Consider the following 25840-nt stretch of genomic DNA (forward strand, 5'->3'; position numbering starts at 1 on the left):
TAAAAGACTGACTCATGTTTATAAGAAGATGAAATAGAAAAGCTATAAATGAAACATCTTGAAGAAACCTTACTTTTTTGTTGGTGGTCATGCTGGGGATTAAATCCCAAGGCTCCTGCATGCTAGGCAATCGCTTTGTCACTGAACTACGCTGACATTTGAATCAAGTTCCGTGCCTGGCATGTGTCTCAGTTTGCCAGGGACAGTGACAAAAAAGTCTTGACACCTGGTTGGTGGGTAACCACTGGGGGGAATTGACTTTCTCCATTGTTTTCACCAGAAATGCCAATGTCGCCATCCCAGGAATCCGAGTTAATGAAAACATGAACTACTCAGTCCTATTTGCTGCTTACCTAGTACACTGCAACCTCACAAGTCATTCAGAGACCTGCTTGAGGGGACCTACAAGGTTTGTTCCAATTCTGTAAAGTGAAGCTGCTAACCAGAAATCAGTTTTAATAGAACAACTATGGGTGTATCTAGTGATTGTTGTTATTGTCTTAATAGTATAAAACATAAACCACAATATTTTTGTATAACGATCACCACGCAGAAGTGCCGAAGTATATGGGGATAAGGAGAGAAGAAGTGAAAGCTAAGATTGTCTTCAGCCTACTAGGATGGGGACATCTGCTAGGTCAGCTCAGTCTCTAGAGAAGAAAGCTGTCTCTTTCCCCAGGAAAGGAACTGACTGCTTGTGGGTGTCAGCAGGATGCCTCCAGGGTGTTCAACTGAGAGGCCATCTGATGCTATCAGTATGGGACATCAGCTCCACTAACCCTGCTGTAATCTAACAGAAATGTGATGCTGTGGTTTTGGATAATCAGGACCCGGAAAGAGGCAGGTGAGAAGCTGACATTCCAGGCTGAGGATCACAGGGGCCTTGGGTTACGAGTTTTGATGGGTGCTGGAGGCCAAACCCAGCTGAACAATGAAGAGGTCTGAGTTGACTAGATGTCATTCAACCTTTGGTCACATGGACACCTTGCCATGGAAGAGAATAAACACAGAGGAGACATTACCGTTTAGAGTTACAAGGGTCACCACAGGTGGGACAGCGTTCACAGGTGGGGCCTGAGGCTCCAGGGTTCCTGCAGACACACTTGCCACAGATGCAGTCCCCACGCCCACTGCACAGCACCCCGTCCTCAGATACACATGAGTCCCTGCTGGTTGTACAGTTGCAGTACTCGCCGGTCCAGCCGTCTCTGCACACGCATTCACCGCAGTCACAGTCACCATTGTCTGTAAAACACAGAAAATGCAGTGTTGCTTATGGCCCAAACCGCTTCCAGGATGGGGAATGTCTTCTTTTCTCCTTGCCTTTAAAGACTGTCAAAGGTTAGGGGGCGGGGCACAGAGGGAGACAGACAGAGAGAGAGAGAGAGAGACAGACAGACAGACAGACACACAGATGATAGATAGATAGATAGATAGATAGATAGATAGATAGATAGATAGATGAGAGACAGATAAATTATAGATAGATAGATAGATAGATAGATAGATAGATAGACAGACGATAGTTTCGTTGGTCATGTGTATTTACTAATTTGTCTCCTAGCTAAAATTCACTTTCAGCAAACAGAATAAATAATCAGTCAGAATGAGACCATGCAGACAAGCCCATTGGAGCTCTTTGGCAAATTGTTCATTGGGTTTTAGGATGAAGATGAAAGGCAAACCTGAATTAATCAAATCAGTGGTTCTCAACTTGTGGGTCATGACTCCCCCACAGGGGTCACATATCAGATATTCTTGAATATCATATATTTACACTACAATTCGTAACCGTAACAAAATTATGAAGCAACAATGGAATAATTTCATGGTTGGGGCTCACCACAACACGAGGAATTGTATTAAAGGGTCGCAGCATTAGAAAGGTTGAGAACCACTTTCTATATCACCTAAGTTGAATAATTGAAAAATCCTCCCTTATAAAGCATAGGGATAAAAAAATCTTGCACAGTGGTTGTGGTCAGGTGAAAAATTCTAGTTTTATGTTCCCTGGTAAGTTATCCCATTGGCATATACTACACACTGACAAATTCACTATTCAACAGATTCTAACTGGGCATATACTTTGTGTCAAAGATTTTACTGGACAAGAAGATGTGAGGGTATGACAGACCTCCCATGCAGAGAAAAGAGTCAGCCCAGCCACCTCCTCTGGAAAGGATTTCAGTCTCGCTCATCACTGAATCTACCTATCCCTGGTCTCAGTTCCAGAAAAGATGGAAGACAATTGGGGGGTTCCCCCCTCTTCCCAGTAGGTCAAATTGCAGCAGGCCTCATTTCATTCACCAGTTTTTAGTCTAACCTTGAGCTGTAATATGTGGTGGGTAATGGAAACTAAGAGTCAATTACAGTTCCAGTCCTGAATGCACCAGGCAACAAAGAAGCAGAATCCAATCGCACAAGGTGACTGAATTTATCCTCTGGCGTGGGAGGCAGGCAACGAATTACTTCCAGCACTGATGATGATACAGCAAGCGGAGTCTGCGATGCAGGGTGGGAGTTTCTAAACTAAATAGGGATTTGCGAAGCTTTCAAGAGCAAGTGATGCTTGAGCTGATTTTGGAAGCTAAGAGGAGTCAGAAGAAGGGAGTTGCACACGTTTCAGAGACAGAAAACAACAGCAGGTGGTGGAAATGTGCACAATAACCTTAGAAGCTTCACAGGACAGCACTGGTAGTGTAGACGGTTGTGGCAAAGGGAAGATGAGAAAGTCCCTGGAATATCAGAAGTGAGACAACGAGGAGCCACATGGGGAAAGAAAGAATGTTTCCCCAGAAGGTTACGAAATTTTATGAAGGCAGTGACCTGAACAGATAGGTATGTGTGTAGACACACCCTAACCCCACAGAGAGGTCAAGCCAGAGACAGGAAAGGCAGTTGCAAGGTCTTGCAAGAGCAGAGACCTGACCCATGGCAGCATCCTTGAGAACAGAGATGAAAGGATGAGCGATGTAAGCCGGAATGCTCAGAGTTGGGCAGGACTGGTCACAGTACAGCATGATGAAAGAGAGATGGAATCCTCGCCAGGTCGATGGGCTGGAGAGCTGGCTGGCGGCATGGCTCCGTGGCTTGGAGTGGAAGCTGGCTGGTGGTTACTGCAGGACTCCCATACCTGGCACACAGAGGAGATCACTTGCTGAATGACTGAATGGTCCTGAAGCGGAGGAGGAAAAGTAACTTTGGAAGGGTTGGACAGTGAGTCCCCATGGCCCTGTGGAGTCTGGGAGATAAAGGACTGTTGGATAGCTTAGAAGGCAGATGAAAATAGAGAGAGAAGCCTGGAGAAAGGGGCGTGGGAATCCGTCAGAGAAAGGCCTCAGGTGAGGCAGTTGTGAATCAGGCCATCTAGGGCAAGCAGGCAGAGCATGGGAAGCTCTGGAAAGCATCAGCCTGTAGAACATGGACAGAGGAAAGGTTCCTCACAAGAGAGCCTGGGAGGAGGAGGGTGACGGGAGAACCATGTTCCTGCAGAAGCCCAGGACAAATTCGGATTGCAGGCGGAGGTGCCTGGGCACACTGATGGATAAAGATAGTTAGAAGGGAGTTGCATTCACTTCAGAGACAGAAAACAATGGGAGGTGGTGGGAATATGCACAGTAACCACAGCAGTTTCACAGGGCAGGGCCAATGGTGCAGGCGGTTGTGGCATTCAAGAGTCCCTTCTGAATCAGGCCACAGATGGCTTGTGAGACAGTCTGAAAATGATAAATATTGTGTTGCAGGTAAGGCTCCTTCTCATGGAGTTTTGAGTGCTTGCCATGAATTCTAACACAAGCATTTGGAAACAAATAGTATTTATTTATAAACACGTAACAGATATTTTCCTTCAGAGGAAAAAGACAGCACCAGAAAACTTTGCTCTTCAGCAAAACTTGCACAATTACCTGAGTTAGTCTATGCCCACGTTTACAGTGGTGCCTGGCATAACTGAGCTCCACCAGGACTGGTCAGTAGAAATGTTCCTAAAAGTTAACCAGGGGGAAGAACTTGCAGGCAAAATTACTCATCAGTACTGAAAGTTCTATACTTCCGTTAAAAACAAAGTAAAAGTAAATAAATGGCGGATTCTTCCTCCAATTATAGAAGATGCTGGCGAGTTTACTATGGAATGGAAGACTGGCTTCTCTCTTGCAGACTTGGGTCTAGTAGTTAGTTACTTTTCTGGCTTTGTCCCTGGGTCTCAAGACACTGATGATAGAAGAGTCCTTTGTATACTGCTCCAAACCACAGTGGTTTCAAAGCTAGCTTCTGAATGTTCCTGGTGTGTGTGTGTGTGTGTGTGTGTGTTATCTGTGTATGTGATAAATATATGTTCTCTCTATTTGTTATTCCATATGGTATACTATTTAAATGGGCACACTTTTCAGATGAAAGATAGATCTAAATTTACTTGGGCACATGACATTAAGACCCAATCCAGCTGCATTTCATAGCCTACGTAATTATAATTGATCAAGGAATTTAGTACTAAGGATAGTAAATGATTGGGGGAAAACCAAGAATTAATTCTTATGGGTAAGTGATCTTGAAAATGCCAATATCTTTTTTTCCCCTTCCTCAGGAAAGGGGAAACATCTACAGAAGGGGAAAAAAAAAAAAAAAAAGCTCTGGGTTGTGATTTATTTCGAAAATTAACATGGTGCCTAAATGTGCATTTCCAGATGCCCTGAGGCTCTCTAGTACATCTCTGCATACAAGAATTCCTTGGCAGTTTAGAAAACCCTTCCTGGAACATTCAAAAAAGGACCATCACAGCAAAGCCATAAAATGTGTCTTTCAGAACCTAGGAACCCTCTACTCTGCCGGCCTTCCAGGACCATCAACTACGTCACCAAAGGTGCAGACTGATGTCCTTGGGCAACAGATCATCTGCCGTACTTGTTCATGCCACCATAGCGCCACCTTCATATTGATCTCATGGATAAGCAAGATGATAACCTAAGATCTAAGAAAAACAAAACAAAACACCAGGCTCTTTTCAGAGGGATAGATCTTTCTGGAATGCCACTAGAAAATAACGCTAAGTGCATAATCATAGGAAGTTTCTCCTCTAATGCCGTTTGCCTGACGTGGCTCCCAGTCTCTTAGAATCAAAACAGACTAATGGAATTTGGGCAAGGATAAATACGATCAATGGAGCCTTCTCTCTCTTTGAGTGCTTCGAGATGGATGAAAGACACCGTATGACAAAGGACGTCGTGATAAAAGCTTTTCAAAAAAGCATCAGGCTGTCAAGTTGATCACTGGTGGAGTAAGTGAGAGCCATGCAAGTTGTGAGTGGAGTATCTGGTGACTTTGGGCAACCACAGCTGGGACGACAGCATCTGTCCACAGGGAAGCGCAGCCGCCATCCCTGTGCTTGGCACATCCTGGAACACGGAGGCTACTCCACCAGTCCTGGCTGGATTTGAATATTTGTATCTACCTCTTAGAGGAGAAAGCAGCAAAGTATGAAGGAACTTGGCAATGGGGGAGGTTTCTAAGTCCAGCTGAAGAATTCTTGTTTTCTAAATAGAATTTCTTGCCATTCCTGCACCTGATTTGATGAGCATCATTATCTTCTGACCTGTCTATACAGTGTATAGATGAGTACACTCTTTTTTTTTTTGGTGTGTTCACAGTGCCCTGAATTATTATTATTATTTCAAAGAAAAGAACAGAGGTGAGGGCACTATGTTGTAGAGCTCATGCCAGCAATTCCTCGGGTTTTTAGATATTTTAACCCAGGACTTAGGGACTGGAATATTGGGAGGGTTACTATCCCCATTAGATTAGATTACATTACATTACACTTGGGACTTTCAGAAAGTATTTTCAAGTGTTCAGAACGTGCACTTTACTAGGAAGGCAGGGTGAGCCTCTGCCAAATGTATTCTTCCTGTAGTGTGAGGATGGCTTTGGCATTGGCTAGCTTCTTGTCACCTACAGGCTGTGTCCTGTCTAAACCCAGTAAAAAACACCGATGTGGGTTTGTACAGACACACATACCACGTTCATACCATACACACCACACACGCGTGCACACATGCACACACACATGTACACACACATGTGTGAAGACAGTGGAATTAGAAAGTAAACCTTGGAATGAAAGGAGGGAGGAACATGGCTCTCCTTTGGGGTAAATGCTCTCACAGCATTGGGAATTCTTCCAGGCTTCCTCCCTCCTCCCCCTCCCCTCCCCTCTTCCTTCCTTCCTTCCTTCCCTTCTTGAAAATAAGTTTCTCTCTTTCTTTTCACTTCCTTCTGTGTGGGTTTTTTTTTTTTTTTTTTTTTGGCTTATTTCTATTTATTTATTTATTTGTCTCATGACCTGCAGCTTCTGATCTTCCCACTTCAACCTCCTGAGCACCAAGAAAATTAATCTTTTGTGTGTTTCCGACACTGTGGTTTGGAAATATAACTTGCCTTTACGATGTTGTTCCATTTTGTTGAGATGTCTGCTTACATTGCAGGATAGCAGCATGTCTAAGCTTAGTCAAGAGCCAGTTAAGGCTTCAAATAAAAAAAAAAAAAAACTGTGTCAACATAGTTGCAGCTCCTGCCAGAATAGGTTATGATTAAATATGTGTATCAGAATAATTTTGAATCATGTTTGATGTAGCATAGCCTCTTCCCTCTTTTTAAAAGATTTATTTCCAGCTATTTATTTTTATAATTTGTACATATTTGTCTGTGCATACAAGTACAGGTGCCTGCATAGGCCAGAGGGATCTGATCTTCTGGAGTTAGGGGCAGTTTTGAGTATCTAACATGGGTGCGGGGAATTGAACTGAGGTCTCTGAGTGTACTGTTAACCACTGAGCCGTCTCTCTGGCCGCTAAAACTTTACTTTTGTTATTTTTGTTTACGTGTATGTGTCTGTATCAGTCAATGCCACATGTGTTCAGGTGTCCATGGAGGCCAGAAGAGGGCATCAGAGCCCATGAAATGAGAGTTATAGATGGCCAAAAGCTATCTATCAAGAGTGCTGAGAACCAAACTCAGGTCTCCTGAAGAACAGTGTGTGCTCTTAACCACAAAGCCATCTGTCCAGCATTTATAGTAGATTCTTTTTCTTGTTTGTTTGCTTTGAGAGAGAGAGAGAGGAGAGTCACATTATGCAGTCTTGGCTAGTCTGAAATTCACTATGTAGACCAGGCTAGACTTGAACTCACAGAGATCTGGCTACCTCTGCCTCCAAGTGCTGGTACACTGAAGGCATGCACCACCACAACTCACTTCTGTAGCATATTCTTTAAAAATATTGGTTTTATATCTACAAAAGATATAAAAGTATAGATATTTACCTCTTAAACTTTTCTTGAAATTTTCAAGAAATTCCAAGCTATTTTCTATGACCATTCTTTTCATAGACTTTCTCACATGCATTTTTACCTACCTTTATCTGGCTCAGTCCCTAATTTAGTACCTTTGATAAGTATTTGTGGCTAGGTTCTATATAATCAACTGTAATCCCAGTGTTTGGGAGCCTGAGACAGGAGAACTCAGGACGGGAGGGAGGGAGAGACAGAAGTATATAATAAGTGAAGGCCCTTAAATCTACTTAGCATTTCTATGCCTTCTCCTGGGTTCTGTTCTTTTGGCAGTCTCTATTAACTTCTCCCCCCCCCCCCCCCCCCCAAAGTAAAAGATATAAGAATAGGGTCAGAACCAGCAACTTAACCTAGAAAAGTCTGACAGGCAATGGAATTCAGACCATAGGCAGTTTGGGGGAACCTGGGCGGTACCTAGAAAGGCGGCATCTCCAGCTTTTATCTGCTTAACCGTAAGAAATAGTTACATCTAATGTAAATATAAGTTCAATTGGCAGAGATCTGAACCCGAAGGAACGTTAGACTCAACAACAAACGAAAGTGATAATCCAGTTTTGCCAAGTCTAATGACTCACCCCCTGAAGCCATCGGCAAATATTTATTGAACCACTACTAAGCCCAGGAATGAGAGGAAGGAATGACAGACAGAAAGGCTCCAGACAGCTGCTATGTAAGAGGCACGGAGCCATAGCCTACCTCCACAGAGCAGGCCTTTGTGTCGCAGACAGGAGAAGTTGTCACACTGGCAGTAAGGTCCGTAGATGCTCCCATAGGGGGACAAGTGGCAGATGCATTGCCCGCAGTAGCAGTCACCTCTTCCGCTGCACGAGGGGTGCCCCGGGGACGCCTTGCAGGAATCTGTGCTCACTATGTCCTCGCTGCACTCGCAGTGAGGACCCATGTGGCCGGGGTTGCAGACGCATACCCCGCACTGGAAGGAGCCGTTCCCATGGTAGCACTTGGAACTGTTGACTTCTACTTCTCCCTGGCAGGCACAGTCACATTCTGCACTGACGAGTATTTCCAGGGTGTCTGCCAGCCCCACGGGCTTTATGGTAAGGGTTCTGCTTTTCTCGCAGTTGGATATGCTCACAGTCACATTGAAGGATGCCTGGAAAAGAAAACGCTGGTTATCTGCTTCCTCCACCCGGCAACCTGTGGGATTTGAGACAGGGCTGGTAGAGACTGACTTTGCCCAAAACAGTTAGTGAGAGATGGTTGAAATTTTTGCGTGAAGTCCAGCTTCTGCAAGCCGAGCTAGCTTCTGACCCGTCTGAATGTTATTTCTAAAGATCCGCTGGGTATCTACTTACCGTATCCCCAACTTTCATGTGGGAGCATTTCTTTTGGTGTGGGAAGAGGACGCCATTGTTACAGATAGCTGTGAAAGACAGGCTGAGTCCTTCTGTGTCTCCTAATACTTCCAGTTCCACCTCAGACCGCAGTTCCTTTAGTGTAAAGAAGAAAAGGTTCAATGAAGTTTGAAGCAAAACTAAGTCCAGCCAGAAGGAGAAACTGAATCATGCTCATTAAATCACAAAAGAAAGAATTAGGGAAGTGACTGAGTGAGTAAAACTCTTGCTCTGTAAGTGTGAGGGCCTGAGTTCAGATCTCAGAACCTATGTGAAGAGGGACTTGGGACTGTAAGCCTGTAATCTGGAGTCTATAGGGGATGATAGCCAGAGACAAGAGAAACCTTGGAAGCTTAATGGTATTTGTAGCAATGAATTAGGAAGAGATCCTGTCTCCAACAAGGTGAAAGGTGAAAGCAATAACCACATGCATGCTGGGGCACATGTGAGTGTGTACATGCACGTTCACACAACACACACACAAGAACAAAATGAATGACTATAAACTAATAAAACTAAATTGGATATAAAATTAACTATTTCATTAATCAAGCAAGAATGTGATATATATGTGATATAGATACAAATATATGTTTATATTATACATATATATATATTTTTCAGACATCACTAATGTTGAGATATACTATCCTATGGCAATTAAGCTATGACAACGTATCTGAAGGCAGTTTTGCATAGCATATGACTGACAGGAGTCAATTATTGCCAGAAAGTTGTTTCATCCATTCTGAGAGGTTCAGTAAATTCTCCTGATCTGGGTTGCATACCTTGAATTCCAAAAGATAATTATTCTGCTTATTTACCAGGAGTAAAATATAACAATGGCATCCTTTACTTATGAGAACTTGCTGTTTCTTAGTTTTCATAGAGCTGCCTGTGCCACCTTGTGAGGAGAGCAGAATTGTATCCATCCCCAAACTGTGAATATTTGTTCATCGATATCAAATTTACACCCTACTGCTTTGTTGGGTACATTTCTGCATACATAACAACTTTTCATCTCAGTGTTGAATCATAGTTCAAAAAAATTTTAAGCATATTTTATAACAGCAACCACACTTAGCACTTAAAGTCACAAATATGCATGTAGTTGCTTGAAAGGGCAATAATCTCAGTTGTGGATGAAGACTATACCGTGATTGCCACCTGGTATATGGTGGCTGTAAAGACTTCACTAATTACAAAATGGATCTATATTTGTTTTCTCGCCATGCTGTGGATCAAACACAGGGCCTATGGCCTGCCACCCCAGCACTTACTACTAAGTTATGCCCTCTAGTACTCTAAATTTTAGAGGTGTTAAAGTGTGGTGTGTGTGTGAGAATTGTACCTTAATATTATTTGGGGGAATTATCATGCCTTGAATGTCAAGTCAGATCTTGGATAAGACTGGATTTCTGTTCTGAAAGGTTCTCATCTTGCCTTTTCTATTCCTTGCTTACTTAGAACATATGTAAGGAGACAAAAACAAGCTATCAAACAATAAAAACGCTTACCATATTATGAGTTGAGTTATATTTCAATTCATTCAAAATGTTTTGAGTTTATACCTATTTCATTGTTGGTATGTATCATTATCTATCTATCTATCTATCTATCTATCTATCTATCTATCTATCTATCTATCTACCTATGATACTAGGGGATGAATGTGCTAGGCAAGTACTCTACCAGTGAGCTATATCCCCTTCTCTCATTTTTGGCATTCTAAAAGCACATTGGCTTTAATTTTTTTCTAAAGTATAATTTTGCCAACTTCACAGAAAGATAAGTCTACTTCTTTCAAAATCTGGTATGTGTGTGCAGTAGTACATTTGCACATTTGTACAAGTGTGAGTGGAAACCACAGGACAACTCAGGTGTTGTTCCTCAGAGACGTCCACCTTGTCTTTTGAGTCTCAGTCTCTCATTGGCCTCAAACTCTCCAAGTTGGCCAGGCTGGCTGGCAGCAACCTCCAGGGATCTGTCTGTCTCTGCCTTCACAATAATGTAAATCTCCACTGCCAGCATTTCTGTGTGGGTTCTGGGGCTCCAACACAAATGCTCATGCTTGCAAGGTAAGCACTTTATTGAAGAAGCGACCACCTGAGCCCCCCAAAGTGTACTTACACTGAAATCACGAAGGTTTAAGGAGAAGTACTGCTGGAGAGAGTGGCAGAGTGAGTCAGAAGTTATGGAAGAAGAGAGGATGTATGAGCTGCTGACAAAAATAAGGACTAGTGGGTGGCATTGTCTAACCGAAATGAGGAGAATCTCAGCGTTGAAATAATTGAGTACTAGCATGCAAATTTGACTGGGAATATGATTAACATGTATTTCCCAAGGAAAGATTAGAAATGCTAATTTGTATTTATTATCATTCCACTCATTAATTTTTTTTTAAGCATCACCTTCGAGGCTGGGCAAAGGACACAAATGAATTCCTTCCTAGAGGTTAAATTGCAGTTGAAGAGCCAACCCTGAGACCACTGATGCTTCAGCTGCCTTTAGTATATAATAAGGGTGGGTGAGCGAGTACACAACCAGTTTGAAGATTTGTTTGTATATCAAGATGGCATTTAAAAATAGTTAGCTAATGTTTGTAGCCACAAATTGCTTCTGCCTTGCTAGAAGTTAATCAGATGCCCTTTGCTTTCTCTCAATATATTCTTTCTTTATATAATGAGGAAGATATTGGTCTACAGATTCCTCTATTTGAAAGTCTTTTTCAAATATACTTAAGAATAACAGAGTAAAGTAATAATAATCATTTTAGACAAGGATCACAATCTCTTGCACACATCACCTCACGGATCATATAGCTCTAACAAGAACTCCAGAACAATGTAACTCAGCAGAGAGTGATACATGCTTCTCGGTATTTTCTTTGTGCTTGGCCTGTATGTGTGCCCGTGTACCATGTGTGTGCCTAGTGCCAGTGGGGGCCAGAAAAGGGCATCAGAGCCCCCTGGACCTGGAGTTACAGATGACTGGTTGTGAGATGTCGTGTGGGTGTTGGGAATCAAACCTAGATCCTCTGCAAGAGTAGCCAGTAATGCTAACTCCAGAGCCTTCTCTCCCAGCCTAAAGCCTTGGTAATTTCGAGGCAATAAATAAGGAGCCGAGATTCCATTCAAATGTGTAATGACTTGATCTTAGCTACCTTGTAAATTGTGTGAGCAATTTGGGAATGCAAAGTGAGACATTCCCTGGAACAGAGCGAGTAGGGGTGTGGAGGGGGTTGGCTGATGGGATGGGTAAACATTTTTGACAATCCACTGTTTCTTCTTTTGCCTAATTTCTTTGAAGTGGTTAGCAGTCAACACTTTTGAGAGTATAAAGTTAAAGAAAATGGAATGCGTTAAAAGCCAGTGAAGGATTGCTTTGTGATTCTATTTGATTCTACACATTAGAACTTTAATTAGCGCACGAGGATGGGGAGGGGATGTTTCTGCGTGTTTTGTGGACAGTTCTTCCTGTCTGGAAGAATTTTAAGGATGAACTGACATGGTGATTAATTTTTTATGAGCGCTAGGAAAACTGCAATATCTGAGCATTGCTAGGGAGGAAAATCACCCAACATTGGACAGTTCTAGCGGCTAGAACTGGTTTCATTCTCTGGAAAAAAACAAACAACGAAGTCTTTGTGAAGGGCCAGCATGCTTTCCGCCTGGTTGCACAAGTTTTCAAAATTGATGAGGTGACGTCAGAATCACACAGGAGGTAATTTCCTTTTCAAAACACGTTTCTTCCCTTCCTCTGAATGTCTACAGGATGTCTGTGAAAGGAGTCTGAGTAGGACTAGCTTTTTAAAAAGCTCTCAGGTGACTCTGGTCTGTTAGTCAATCAAGCCACACTGGCTTCATATATACCCAGTATTAGAGTATGCCATTACATATGGGTCATGAATGTGCAATTTTCAAACATCAAAATTTGGAGAATTTAATTCATTCATTATTAGATAAGTACTCTTTGAAGAAAGACTAGGGATTTACTGATTTCTTTCTTTCTTTCTTTCTTTCTTTCTTTCTTTCTTTCTTTCTTTCTTTCTTTTTTTAATTTTTTGAGACAGGGTTTCTCGGTGTAGTTTTGGTGCCTCTCCTGGATCTCACTCTGTAGATCAGGCTGACCTCGAACTCACAGAGATCCACCTGGCTCTGCCTCCCGAGTTCTGGGATTAAAGGTATGCGCCACTGCCCCTAGCACTTTACTGATTTCTAATTTTTTTTTCATGCCTGTCCAAATTGGAGTATCATTATTATTATTATTTTTTTTGGTCAAGAAAGGAAAATGATATTTAGGACCAAAATAAAAATAGCGGTGGCAACTGGCTATCAGTATTGACCAACTGAGTTAGGTGATGGGGACAAAGAGAACACAGCAATCTTATCTATGTGCTTTTGTTGTGGGGGAGGGGAATTCTGTCCTCAGTATGGCTTCACAAGTCAACTAAAAAAAAAATCTGTATTTGTCTTACTTTCTTTCTCTGTTTCTGTGATAAAATAAATGGTTTGTTTTAGCTCAGGGTTCCAGGTTCCAGTGGTGGTGTCCAGGCTCCTGGAGCTTGCAGGAGCTACCATGTGGCCTGTGGCAGGCAGAGGAGAGCTTGCCTCGCTTTGCTCCTCACGTGGCCAGCTCCCCCAGGCTCCTGCCCTGACGTCTCCAATGTGATGGACTCTGACATGAAACTATGAGCCCAAACCAAGCCTTTCTCTCTTAAGCTGCTCTTCTCAGGGTGTTTTATCAGTGCATTGGGGACAGAAACTTAGACAGGGCCTTCCGCTCCTCTGATATACCGAGTACTTGGTAAGCTTTTGGTGTTTTGGTTTGTGGTCGGACCTTGTAGTTTTGTTTGTGTTTGATCTTCTCTCTGAACCTGTCCAGTTGGTTCACCAAATAACTTGCTCACTAACAATTTATGCTGATTTTTTTTTTTTTTTTTTTTTTTTTTTTTTTTTTTTTTTTTTAGCTGAGTGGCGTTCAATCATGCCTCCGAGTCCTTTCAGTTGTATTCAAGTTTTGCTGGAGACCACTCTTCTGCAGGGCATCATTCTACAACAGCCTCAGTTTGGGGTCAGGACTTTGATTTTTCTACCTGCTGCTCCATTTGGGAAGATGAGTGAGTGAAGCAAATAAAAATCTATATTTTAGCTGCATGAATGCAGAGGGATTTTCTCTGGATGATCAATCCTTCTATGGACAAATGAAAGTGTGTTTTTCTACCTACATCTCAGTGCCTAGATGCCAGTGGGATGCTGAAAGGGAAGCCTATTGCTTGCAAAGTGAAATAGCATACTTCATAAGCAGAGATGATCAGCTGGAGAATGTTCCCAGAGTCTTTCTGAAGCAGTCCCACCGTCGCCCCAGGAATGAGTTTTGCATAATTCTGTAAACAACAACAACAACAACAACAGAATGGGGTATAAGTCAGTTTTGATTGTTCATAGTAACAGAAATGCCAAGTGCAGAGTTCAGTTTGCTGTCTGTGAACTCTCTAGCCCCAGGAAAGCAGGCTTCCAGTGGATCTAAGCTGCCACTGGGGAAATCCAAGGGCTCGGTTTGTCATACTGCACAGCTGTGATTTGTATTGTGTCAGTCAAGTCTCGGGCTCTAATAAGATGTATATAACATCCTTTGTCCTGAAGTTTTGGGAAGGCCTCCACGAATGTCTCTTGCTTCTCCCGTTGTTGCAGAAACCAAATTTCAGTGCACATAAAGGCAAGGAAGGAACCAGGCTGCTTCAAGTCATTAGGTCTAGAGCTTTTAATGAGCAATCAGCTAGTAGAGAAAGAGAGTGAACTCTTGCATGCTAGTTATTAATTCCCCACTTCTACCTGTAATGAACAACCCCACAGGGAGTTGGGATGGTCCTAGAGTGGGTTGGGATTGCTCCTCACTGCAGCTTGATTGCTTAGAACCGATCCTAATCAGTCTGCATTCTCCACTTACACTGACTCTCCTGAGATGTCCTTTCCACCTGGGGAAGACTCCACCATGGGTCCATCAACAGTCTAGGCATAGAGTATGGCCAGGAGATAAGGCATTGCTAGGAGTAAGTCTTCTAGCCAGCTAACTATTCTCCTCTTTTAAGTTTTACATTGCAAAACTTTATTTTCAAATGTAAAGTGTGTGTGTGTGTGTGTGTGTGTGTGTGTGTGTGTGTGTGCGCGCGCGCGCACACCTGGCTACTGGTCAATGTTGAGTGCCTTCCTCTATCATTCCCCATTTAGTTATTTATTGCCTTGGTGTATGAGCTCACTTGCACGTGTCTGTAGCGGGTGTATGTGATGGTGTGTGTGGAGGCTTGTGGTTGATGTCGGGCATCTTTCTCAATCATTATCCACCTTCTACCCAGAGTCAGGCTCTCTCGTTGAACCCAGAGTTGTCTGTTGGCTAGTTTGGATACCCAGCATGATTCAGTAACTCCCTGTCTCTACTTGGATTAAAAGCAAGCTTGTAATGTTCACCCAGCTTTTCTGTGGATTCCGGGCATCTGAACCCCGATCTTTGTGAACCATCTCCCCAATCCCTTTCACCTGATTTGTTGAGACAGGTTTTGTCATTGGGACTTGAGCTCGCCAGTTTGGCTATGGTAGCTAGCTAGCCAGCTCCAGGGAGTCTTTCTACCTTTGTGTCCTCAGGGTTGCTCTTACAGGTACCTGCTGCTGCTCATAACCCTTATTTGTCTGTCTGTCTGTCTGTTTGTGGGCTCTGGGGATCTGGATCCAGCTTCTCATGCTTACAGACCCAGCTCTTAATTGACTGTGCCATCTCCATAATCCTAGATGGGAAGTCTTCTGAAGCTCTGCTGGTCATCTTTGCCTTCTTAAACAGACTCCCAAGAATACACTGGCATTATTTTTTTTTAAAGGAAGTCATGCTTTAAATATTAACTACAGTTCTATGACCATCAAACTCTTTCACAATCCACAGAGAAGTCAATCATGGTAGAAAACATCTGGAATGCTGTGACACCGGGGAGGCCAAGGTGGGAGTTTTGTGAGTTTGAGGTCAACTTGGCCTACACAGCAAGTTTCAGGACAGCTTGGTACAGAGATAGCAAGACCATTTCAAACAAAATAAAATGAAAATTAAGGAAAGAAATGTAAAAGTAGGAAACAAAGGGAGGAAAGAATGAAGGGAAAGAAAGACACACATCACTGTCATACCGAGGGATCTGCTCTCAATCCTTGTAGCTGGATAAAAGCAGTTTCTACTGTCTCCTTATTAATTCCTCAGTTTCACCCAGACACATTTAAATCTGGACTCAGTATGTATTAAGCAGCCACACGATGCCAGACTCTAACAAGAGAAGACACCTGTCAGCTGCGGTTTCCTACATTTCTGTATCATGAAATCAGATGATGGAGTTAAAATTCTGGGTAGAAAAGCGTAAACAAACATCAGGTTTTACATTTAGGGCATCTCTTATTGGAAAGAAGAGGAAACGTTGGCATCCTAGCTGTGTTGGATTGTTTTATGTCAACTTGGTGCAAGCTAACGTCATCCATGAGGAGGGACTCTCAATTAAGAAGATGCCTCCATAAGACTGGGCTGTAGGCAAGCCTGTAGGGTATTTTCTCAATCAGTGATTGATGAATGAGGGCCCAGCTCATTGTGAGTGGTGCCCACCCCTGGCTTGTGATCCTGGGTTCTATAAGAAAGTAGGCTGAGCAAGCCATGAGGAACAAGCCACTAAGTAGCATTCCTCCATGGTTTCTGCATCAGTTTCTACCTCCAAGTTTCTGCCCCGTTGAAGTTCCTGTCTTGACTTCTATCAGTGATGGATTTGGCAAGCTTAACAACCCTTTCCTCCCAAGTTGCTTTTGGTCATGGTGATTCATCATAGCAATAATAACCCTAACCGAGGCACTAACTTATTCCAAAGATGACTGAGGTGGTTTAGGAAATGAACAAAACTCAATTAGAATAATTATCATTAATTACAATAGTGACTATAAGAAGTCAGGCCCAAGGGAGAGAAATAGAGGAGCTGTGAAGAGTTCAATGTCAGAATGCAAAAGGATCTGTCGGAGGTGCGCACCTGGGGAAACCCTAGCTCGCTCCACCGCTAGAATGGAAACAACGTGCTTCAGTTTTGAGTGTGGATTTTGTCACATTCCACTTACTCCCATATTCATGTTCAAAGTGGCTAGAATCGGAGCTCCCAGGCATGTTGCCTGTTGCCACTTTGACACTGTATCTTAGTACTGAGGGGCCCAAGAGCAGCAACGGCAGGAAGCTCTCCTCGTCTTTCTCCTCCCACTCACATTATGTTGGAGAAGGCCCCTTCCATTTCCCAGAGTAAGGGAGAGCTTGTAAAAAATGGAGGATGGTCCTGCTTCGCTGACTTCCCTCTTCAAATAAACACATGTCACAAAGGGCCCTGACGCATGAGGCTGTGGTTAATAGTCAATACCTAAATCGGAACTTGAATTCCACTCATGTGGAGCCAGAATGTGTGTAAATTTGCCTGATCCTGGAAGAGGAAGCTGTGGAAACCTTTGCTCCTCACAAAGAAAGGTTTTATTCACTTGAAAGGGAATTTCAAGGTTCTTAGCTGGGCATGGAAGTGCCACTCTTGAAGGAGTTTTTGGTATCCCCAAGGATGAGCTATTATGTTTTTGCAAGCACCAGTTCAAGTGGCTCTGAATTTGGGGTTAATTCTTGGCTAATGACGCTGATCCTGTCCGCTTCCTAATGCCTAATTATGATCCTGCATGTGGTATGACATTTGGCATTTGGCTATTAGGACAAGTGGTTAACGCTAATCACACTTGCTGATTGCCACTAGAGCCAGGGTACAAAGGAGCTGGCTGCCAGTCGCTGTAGCCAGTGATGACACTGACAATTATATAGAGGAAAACTATTAATTATTTTTTGAATGCTGACTTTTTTCTCCCAAACTATTTCAAATAATTAACTAAAAACATGACAACTTGGCTTAGCAGACTAACACTGTGAAAAATTATACTTTCAGTCTTTATAGTCTCATGATTACTGTGAGTATATATCAAATGCCTTTCCTTCATTAAAATCTTAAAGCGGTGTTATAAATTGTTGCGACTAAACATGTTTAAGGTTAGAAAAAGCGCCGCTTTTCACGCATGCTGATGAATTTACAGCACTTTGACTCAGTCAGATGACTCTGACTCCTGGCTTAGCAGCAGTGAAGGTCGTAAACTTGACTGCACACGGGGCTGCTTAGAAATGCAAAGTCCCACGTGTGGGCATGAACTCTCTGTTATCCTTCTGCAGACTATCCTAATTACAGAGTCTCTTGGATCCCCTTCTCTACCTCCCAGGAGTTCCTGAGTTTGCTTGCTCTCTCCGGTCCCCTGGGTTTTCTTAGTTATTTGTCCCCTCTACTTCTGCCCCCACCCCGCCCGTCGCCAAAAGAAACTGGTTTGTTCAACAGTGTATGTTTGCAAGTAGAAAGGGGACACCAGCAGGTAGGCATCAGAGAACACCCACACTCCATCGGACCTTCTCTTCAGAGAGCCACTCCACACTCAGTGGTGCTTAATGTCTGCCTGTGTAAGGTATGCACACTTGCTTTGGCAAAGAGCAGAGGAATGTCTGATCACACCCATGTCATCTGTGGACTGACAGCAGGCAAGTGGCTTTCTCCTCTGACAGACTATGGCTGAGGATCTTGCTGAGCATTCTTGTGCTTTGGGAGGGCTCTTAGCATTCTGCCGTGCTAGCAGCTCCAGCAGGATGTCCATTCCCACTCTGGCTCACTTCCTCTTGAATTCTCAAGAGCGCCACTGACTTTTAGGTGGCTGTTTAGTGTCAACTGCTCTCTTTCTGGTCATCTTGATTTGTTCTCTGCCCTGAACAGTGGTGACTCAAGTCTGGATCTTTTTTCTGTTTTGGTTTTTCAAACCTTCTCTGGGTAGCCCTGGCTTCAAGCCTGGATCTTCACAGCCTCCTCTTGTAGGATTTCTGTTACAGGCTTAAAGATTCTTCATTACCTCCAAGCTCACTGACAATCATTTTCTGGCGATGACACTACTCATGCCTCTTGTTAGATGGTGGAAATCAGAACTCAGCTTTCCACGAGCCAACTGGAGGCTTTTATAAATGATTTACCAAACGCAATGCTTCAAACAGCCATGACTTGCATCCCTTTGGGTTCTGCATTTGGGTTTCTCTCGACTTTCCATGCAGACTTACTAAGTTGTCACTGATACCAGAACTTTAGCTCATGCTCAACACTGTTTTCATCTCAGCATTGCTTATTCAGCATCACATCCATAACCTACTTCAGTGTTTCTGGTCTTCAAATATATCTGTTAAATATAGTTTACTGAAATGCATTTACCAGAATGTTGGCTCATATCTAATCTGCTCACAAATATTTCATCTAGTCCTACACACATTTTTCTTACTTCCTTATCTGTTTTTACTCATTTTTTCTCATTAGTGTTCTCCCCAATCCATATCTTTCTATCTATAATACACATACATAGGAGATACACAATAAGTATACAAGTCAATGGGTATTTAAAAGTAAGCAAGTATAACTACCATGATTACCTGGAGATCAAATATAACCAGCTTTCTAGGGCTCTGACTTACAGTGCTGCCAATCATGACTACATCCTTCAAAAGTATAACAAGAATTTTCAAATTTGTCACTATAGAATCTAGGAGAGAGATATTTGTATTAGTTACTTTTCTAAAGCTGGGACTAAACACCATGACCAAGGCAACTTCTAGAAGGAAGAGTTCATTTGGGCTTAAGATTCCAGAGACACAGGAGTTCATCATCATCATGACAGGGAGGCATAGCAGCAGGCCGCCATGGTAACGGAAGCTGCAGCTCAGAGAGAGCTCACATCTTGAAGCAGGAGAAAGAGGAGAAACTGAGAGCGGAGCACAGCCCTCAGCTCTCAAAGCCCCTTCCCCTCCATGGCATACTCCCTCCAGCAAGGCCACACCTCCTAAGCCTCCTTAAATAGCACCACCTACTGGGGACCAAGTGTTCAAATTCCTGAGCCTTATGGAGACATCCTTGCTTAAACCACCACAATCTTCATGGGTTTAGGGTTAAAATAAACGTCTTAAGTAGAACACGAAAACCACTACCCAAAAGAAGAGTGATAAATGAAACTTCAAAGGAAGAATTCCATCTATAGATCTGATGCAATCCCCATCAAAGTACAAACAAGTTATTTTGTAGTTCTCAATAAATGGATGCTAAGGTCTATAAGTAGTGGCAAAGGGCCCAGAATAGCCATCTGAAATTGAGAGAGGAAGCTAAATTCAAGGCTTACTAAAAAGCTACAGTACTCAAAGAGTATGGTATCGACAAGTAGATCAATGAAACAGAATAGAAAGCCCAGAAACCAGCTGACATAAATAAAATCAATGAATCTTTCCCAAAGAGCAAGAACATTACAATGAAGCAAATGGTACTGGCACAACTGTACACTCATACCCCCCCCCCACATACACAGAATCTAGACATATATATGTATATAGATATGTATATGTATATGTATATTATATGGACACCGTCCATAAAATTTAACCCCAAATGGATTACTAACCTACTTGAAAGATGAAAAACTATCACTCATAAAAACTGTTATGGAAGACAATCTAAATGGCCTTTGGGTGATGACATTTTGCTACAATATCAAAAATTTGATCCACAAGGGAATTGGTGAGCTAGGTGTAAATAAAGACAATTCTGATGTGTGGAAGACAATTTAAGAGAATCAGCGGACAAACCTCAGACTGAAGAAGACTTCCAGAGGATACATCATACAAAGGTTTGTTACTTATGAGCACAAGGACCTCTTAAAACTCAACAAGAGAACCATCTTCTTCTAAAAGGAGTTGAAAATTTGTCCAGATGCCTTACCAAAGAAGAGGTGCAGACAGCGGAGAAGAACCCAAAAATCCACTCCATGTCAGGGCTCCAGGAAAATACAAAGGAAACCACAGTGAGCCATCATGGCACACCCACTGAAGAAATGAAGTCTGTGGCGCTGACATCAGATGCTCAGCACCCCGGAGAGCAACGGGACTCCCACTCATTCCTGGTGGGAAGGTAAAATGGTGTAGCAACTACACACAGTAAACGGTTGGTTCTTTCGTACAAAACAAACCACACTCTGCCTATATAATCCAACCCTCAAGTTCCTTGGTATTAAAATACTTTGAAAATTGTCTCTCCCCCCCCCCAACCCAGCACATGTGTGTTATACAGCATTCACAATTGTCTTAACTTGGAAGCAACCAAAACACATTTCAGTAGGTGAAGGTATCGATACACTGTGTATACCTTGACAGTGGTCTGTTACTCTGCAATAAAAGGAAAGAAATGCCTGAGGCGCCTGCAAAGACAGGGAGGGACTTTAAACACATATTACTAAGTGGAAAAATCCATGCATAAGGATACATAATATACTACCCCAAGTATATAATGTGGAATTAGTAAAACTGTGGAGTGAGTGAAAAGGTAGCTGAGGTGGGCAAGTAGCTCTGTGGGAGAGCACTCACCCACCATAAGCAAGACCCCAAGTTCAGTCCCCAGAACAGGAAAGAAAGATCAGTCAGTGGAGGGATGGAGAGAGAGGGAAGAAGGGAGGGAGGGAGGGAGGGAGGGAGGGAGGGAAGGATGAGCAAGCAGAACACAGAGGGCTTTTAGGGAGTGTATCCAATATGTATGATAATCCAAAATGGATACACATACTTATGCATTTGCCAAAACTTAGAAAATGAACAATACCAAGAGTGGACCTTTATAGAAACTATGGATTTGGGGCAACAGCGGTGAGTCAACACTGTGAGGTTTTTTTATTCTAACAAATATCCCACCCTGGAGTAGGCAGGTAATATGAGAGAGGCTATGCCTGTGCAGGAAAGGGGCTGTATGGGTAATTAATACACCTGCTACTAAGTTTTGCTGTGGACATAGACTTCTCTAAATATTAAAAGTGTTTTAAAAGTTAAGAATCTGTTCTCAAAAAGGTGACTCTTGGACAGCCATAAGATGGGGGAAATATCTGTGGTAGATGTAAGTGATAAGGGCTCGGCTCTAGAACATGTAAAAGATTCTTACGTATCACCACAAAAAGACATCTTAATAAGAATATGCATCCGGGCGGTGGTAGCGCACGCCTTTAATCCCAGTACTTGGGAGGCAGAGGCAGGCGGATCTCTGTGAGTGCGAGGCCAGCCTGGTCTACACAGTGAGTTCCAGGACTATTACACAGAGAAATCCTGTCTTGAAAAAAACAAAAAACAAAAACCAACAACAAAAATCAAGAATATGCAAGTAGCAAACAGATACGTACAAAACATTCTGCACCTCAATTTCTAGAACAGAAATTAAGACCACAGTAGAATACTAAAGTGCACCGACTAGACAGGTAAAACCTTAAACAACTGACAATGATCTCATCTACTGGGAGGGGGTAGAATTGTCAGGACCTACAGAGGTTGAACACAAGCACATTGTATGATTTTTAACTCTACTCCAAGGCATACACAATTCAGAGAGGCAGAGCCATAGAATGCATGACTATTTGGAGACATATGTATGGAGACACCTTTGCGATTGATGATGCTGTCAAGGGTATGTATCTGGGCGAGTTCATTCCAACTGTGGGTGGTTCTGAAAGTACTCAGCTCCTACCTGATTCCCACTACATGAGATATGAGCTATGGGAGGCATTATCAAGCTAACTTCAGCATGCATGGCTACCTCCTCTGTCTCTTGCCAGGCCTTTCCCTTTCTCAGGACCAAGTCTCCAACTCCAACTGTAGCTACCAACCTAGGGGCCTCACTATAGGGCTGGGAGGTCCTTACAAGTCTCCTGATATCATCAAGTATTTCCTACCTTTCAGACACCTACAATCTTGGTGCTCCCAGACTCTAGGGTATCTGTTGTTGTGAGGATTGCATGCATGGGAAGGAGGCACCCTGGACCACTGCACAGAATCAAGGACCCCATGTTGTAGATAGGGCAGGGGTCCCTAGAACCTGCCACATCATTGGGACAATAATGAGAGCAACGCTCATGCCTTATTGTCCCTTTTATTATTCACAGAAATACTATTATTTGGAGACTATAATTACTCCTGATTAGATGCCAAATACAGAGGTTCAGAGGATTCAGCTCTCGCTCTCGCTCATTGTCTTTTTCTATAATGCATATGTAGACGTGCTGTACTGAAACTGAACTCAGCACCCTGTGCATGCCAAGCAAGTGCTCTGCCACTGAGCTGTGCCCCTCGCCCATCGTTGCCTCTTTCCAGCGTTGGGTTCCCAGCATTCCTTGGTTTGCAGATGGTACCCCTCCATTCTCTAACTCCAAAGCCCCATGGCACTTTTGCCTCAAGTATCTGGCACTCTGTGTTTCTTCTTCATAAAAGGACACTGTTCAGTTAGATTAAGAGTCTATGTGTGACATATTGTAATTAATTGTACCTCCAATGAGCCTACTTCCAAGTAAGGTCTTACCTGTGATAACTGGAGTTGGATCTCCAACATAGCTTTCTGGGGGACATGATTCAGAACGCAGAATGGTTCCTTTGTTCCCTTTTGCCTTACACCCTTAGTTGAATCTGAGCAGGCAGTACCTTGCCCAGGCACCATGGTCTAAAGGGTAGGAGCAGACTGTGGCTCTAGGCCAATGCTCACTGTCTTCTATCAGGCTGCCGTGGGAGGAATGGGTACAAATGCCAGCAGCAAATGAACATGAGCATCTCATTAGAAAGTTAAGATCTTAATGCCTTATATGCTTGCTTAGCAACTCAGATTTTAGAACACTTGCCTACTCAATGCAAGCATGTAGGACAGAAGAAGAAAGGTCTTTGGTCACAGTGACCATCAAACTAAAAGGCTGCATCTTGAAAGAAATACAGGAAGGAATGAAAGGATTGGGTGGGGTGGGGTGGCTCCTGGGAACCAGTATTGTTATTTATCTGGTCAAAGAAAAACAGCACTTTGCCAGTAAAGCCTTGCTTCTGTGGAAAAGCAGCAGGATTCTTCCAGAGCTGGGGCCTGGGTCTGCTGACATAAATGTTACCTCTCTAGAGGTCTTTCATTCTTGTGGGGTTTTTATCTCCCTGGTTCTCATGTTCATTATCAGTAAATGCAGGGCTCCCTGTATTATGCAAAAGTTTACCCCCCGGCTCCACTCTGTTACCAGGACACCCAAGATTCCAAGAAGAACATGTAATTGTTTCTGGCAAAAGGGTGGCATGACTATCTGTCTCTGGGTTGCAGGATATCTGCATTGCCTTCAGGCTTTCCATGTCAGCATTCCAGGGGCAGGCAGGCAGGCAGGCAGGCAGGCTGGGAGTGTGCTAATTAGATCAGGTGCTTGATCTTGAAGTCTGTACCAGCAATGACTGGGTAGTCGGCCTGGGAACTTTTGAGCGTTACCTGCCTTTCTCTCAGTCTGCCCAGAATGTAATTATCTTGTCAGCCTGAAGCCATGGCACACAACTGAATGAATGCTTTGGAGCAGCCACCGTGATAAGGAAAAACGAATGGACCGCAGTGCAAACTGTTATGAGACAAACAGGCATCAGGCAGGGAGATTCTGAGAACAAAGGGGCCCGTGTGGAGTATTTGTTACCGAGGACACTTCATAGCTCCCCTGTAATGAGATTAGCAGCCTGCTTTCAGAGCTGAAGGCTCGCCTTGGCTACAGAATGCATGTCCTAGGTCCCTACGCTTTAGAAAGCCCTTTTTAAAATGGAAAGGGAGATGGGCTTCAGTGACAGCCTGTGTGCTCTGCAAACCAATGGGCAGGCAATGAGACTTTGAAGGATGACTGGAAGGAAGGCAATGCCGGAATGATAGCAAGCAGAGTGTGTACAAGGACGGCAGCCCCCACACTTCAAGTGCTGTAGATGGTTCACAGTGCCAGCATCTCTTTGGGACTTGTCAGACAAGCTGAGGCGTGGACATAGCAGACACTGAATCAGTCTGCATGTTCATAAGGCGCAGAATGGGTGCCTATACAGAGGAAAGGCGAAGACACCAACCCCAGTGTCTGAGTCCAGAGGTGTCAGTTTAATCAGGATGTGTCCTGGGCATTGATTCTGTTTTTTTAAAAGCTGCCTAGGCAACTCCAGTAAGCACCAATGATTAAGAACCATGGGTAAAGAATAGTCTGTGGCTTGGAAAATAAGGACACTATATCTTTAAGACTTAGATCTATAAGTCATCTGGAGTTTCAGCCTGTCATACACTTGTACGTCTCTGTCTTGCCACAAAGGTGGTATTTTGTGAGTGTCTGCTCTCCACGAACATGCTTCCAGTGACTCTCACCCTCTCTACCTCCTTCTACTCCAGGTCACTTCAATCTGACTGACTTTTGAGCGTTTTTTATTCTGTTTCTCATATATTCTGAGTATGAATTGCTTACTGCCTCAGGGCCTTTGCACACACCTCTTCTTGATGACTTCTCAACTTTCTGGTTGCTGTCTCAACAACTCTTGGATGGAGTCCTCCCTGAAGATCTCCAAGGAAAATCTCAGTCTTTCCCTTTAGTTATTCTTCAGTTGTTTATATCTGTTCTTGGTAAGTATAAAGCATATAAAAACTTGAATGAAGGAATGAAGGAATGAAGAAATGAGCAAACTATGACCTGTGTCTTACTTAGGGTTTCTACCATGACTACAGCATCTCTTATAAAGGAAACATTTAATGGGCTAGCTTGCAGTTTCAGAGGTTTAGTCTATTATTGCCATGGTGGGAAGCAAGGCAGTATGCAGGCAGATATGGTGCTGGCGAAGGAGCTAAGGGTTCTTACATCTCGATCCACAGGCAACAGAAAGTGAACTGTCACACTGGGAGTGGCTTGAGCATCTATGAGACCTCAAAGCCCACCTCCACAGGGACACACTTTCTCCAAAAAGACCATACCTACTCCAACAAAGCCACACCTCCTAATAGTGCCACTCCCTATGGGCAAAGAAGTCAAACACATGAGAGTCTATGGGGACCATCCCTATTCAAAGCACCAAACCTGTCATCATTTTTATCATAACAGAAGCCATGCATCTTCACATAGTATGGTAGAGTTGTATGCTCATGACTCATAAGGGTTAGATGACCATCTGACCCTTACTAATAGCTTCCAGAGAAAAAAGAGCATGCTGAGTTCTTACAGTTGA

At 43.2% G+C, this 25840-nt stretch overlaps 1 protein-coding gene across 4 annotated transcripts in view; it reads right to left on the reverse strand.

Annotated features, from left to right (window-relative positions):
* Itgb6 (integrin subunit beta 6) overlaps positions 1-25840 on the reverse strand; it is a 78410-nt gene that overhangs the window by 19571 nt on the left and 32999 nt on the right. For 3 of the 4 annotated variants that reach the window (XM_036185735.1, XM_036185732.1, XM_036185733.1), the window contains 4 exons: positions 13986-14075; positions 8651-8785; positions 8034-8448; positions 1023-1245 (listed from right to left, as the gene is read on the reverse strand). In XM_036185735.1, coding sequence (XP_036041628.1) covers positions 1023-1245; positions 8034-8448; positions 8651-8785; positions 13986-14075 — 863 coding nt within the window. The remainder of the gene's footprint in view (positions 1-1022; positions 1246-8033; positions 8449-8650; positions 8786-13985; positions 14076-25840) is intronic. The other variant, XM_036185734.1, reaches the window with a different exon arrangement.

This window comes from Onychomys torridus, chromosome 4 (assembly GCF_903995425.1).
Source record: "Onychomys torridus chromosome 4, mOncTor1.1, whole genome shotgun sequence".
Classification (NCBI taxonomy): Eukaryota; Metazoa; Chordata; class Mammalia; order Rodentia; family Cricetidae; genus Onychomys; species Onychomys torridus.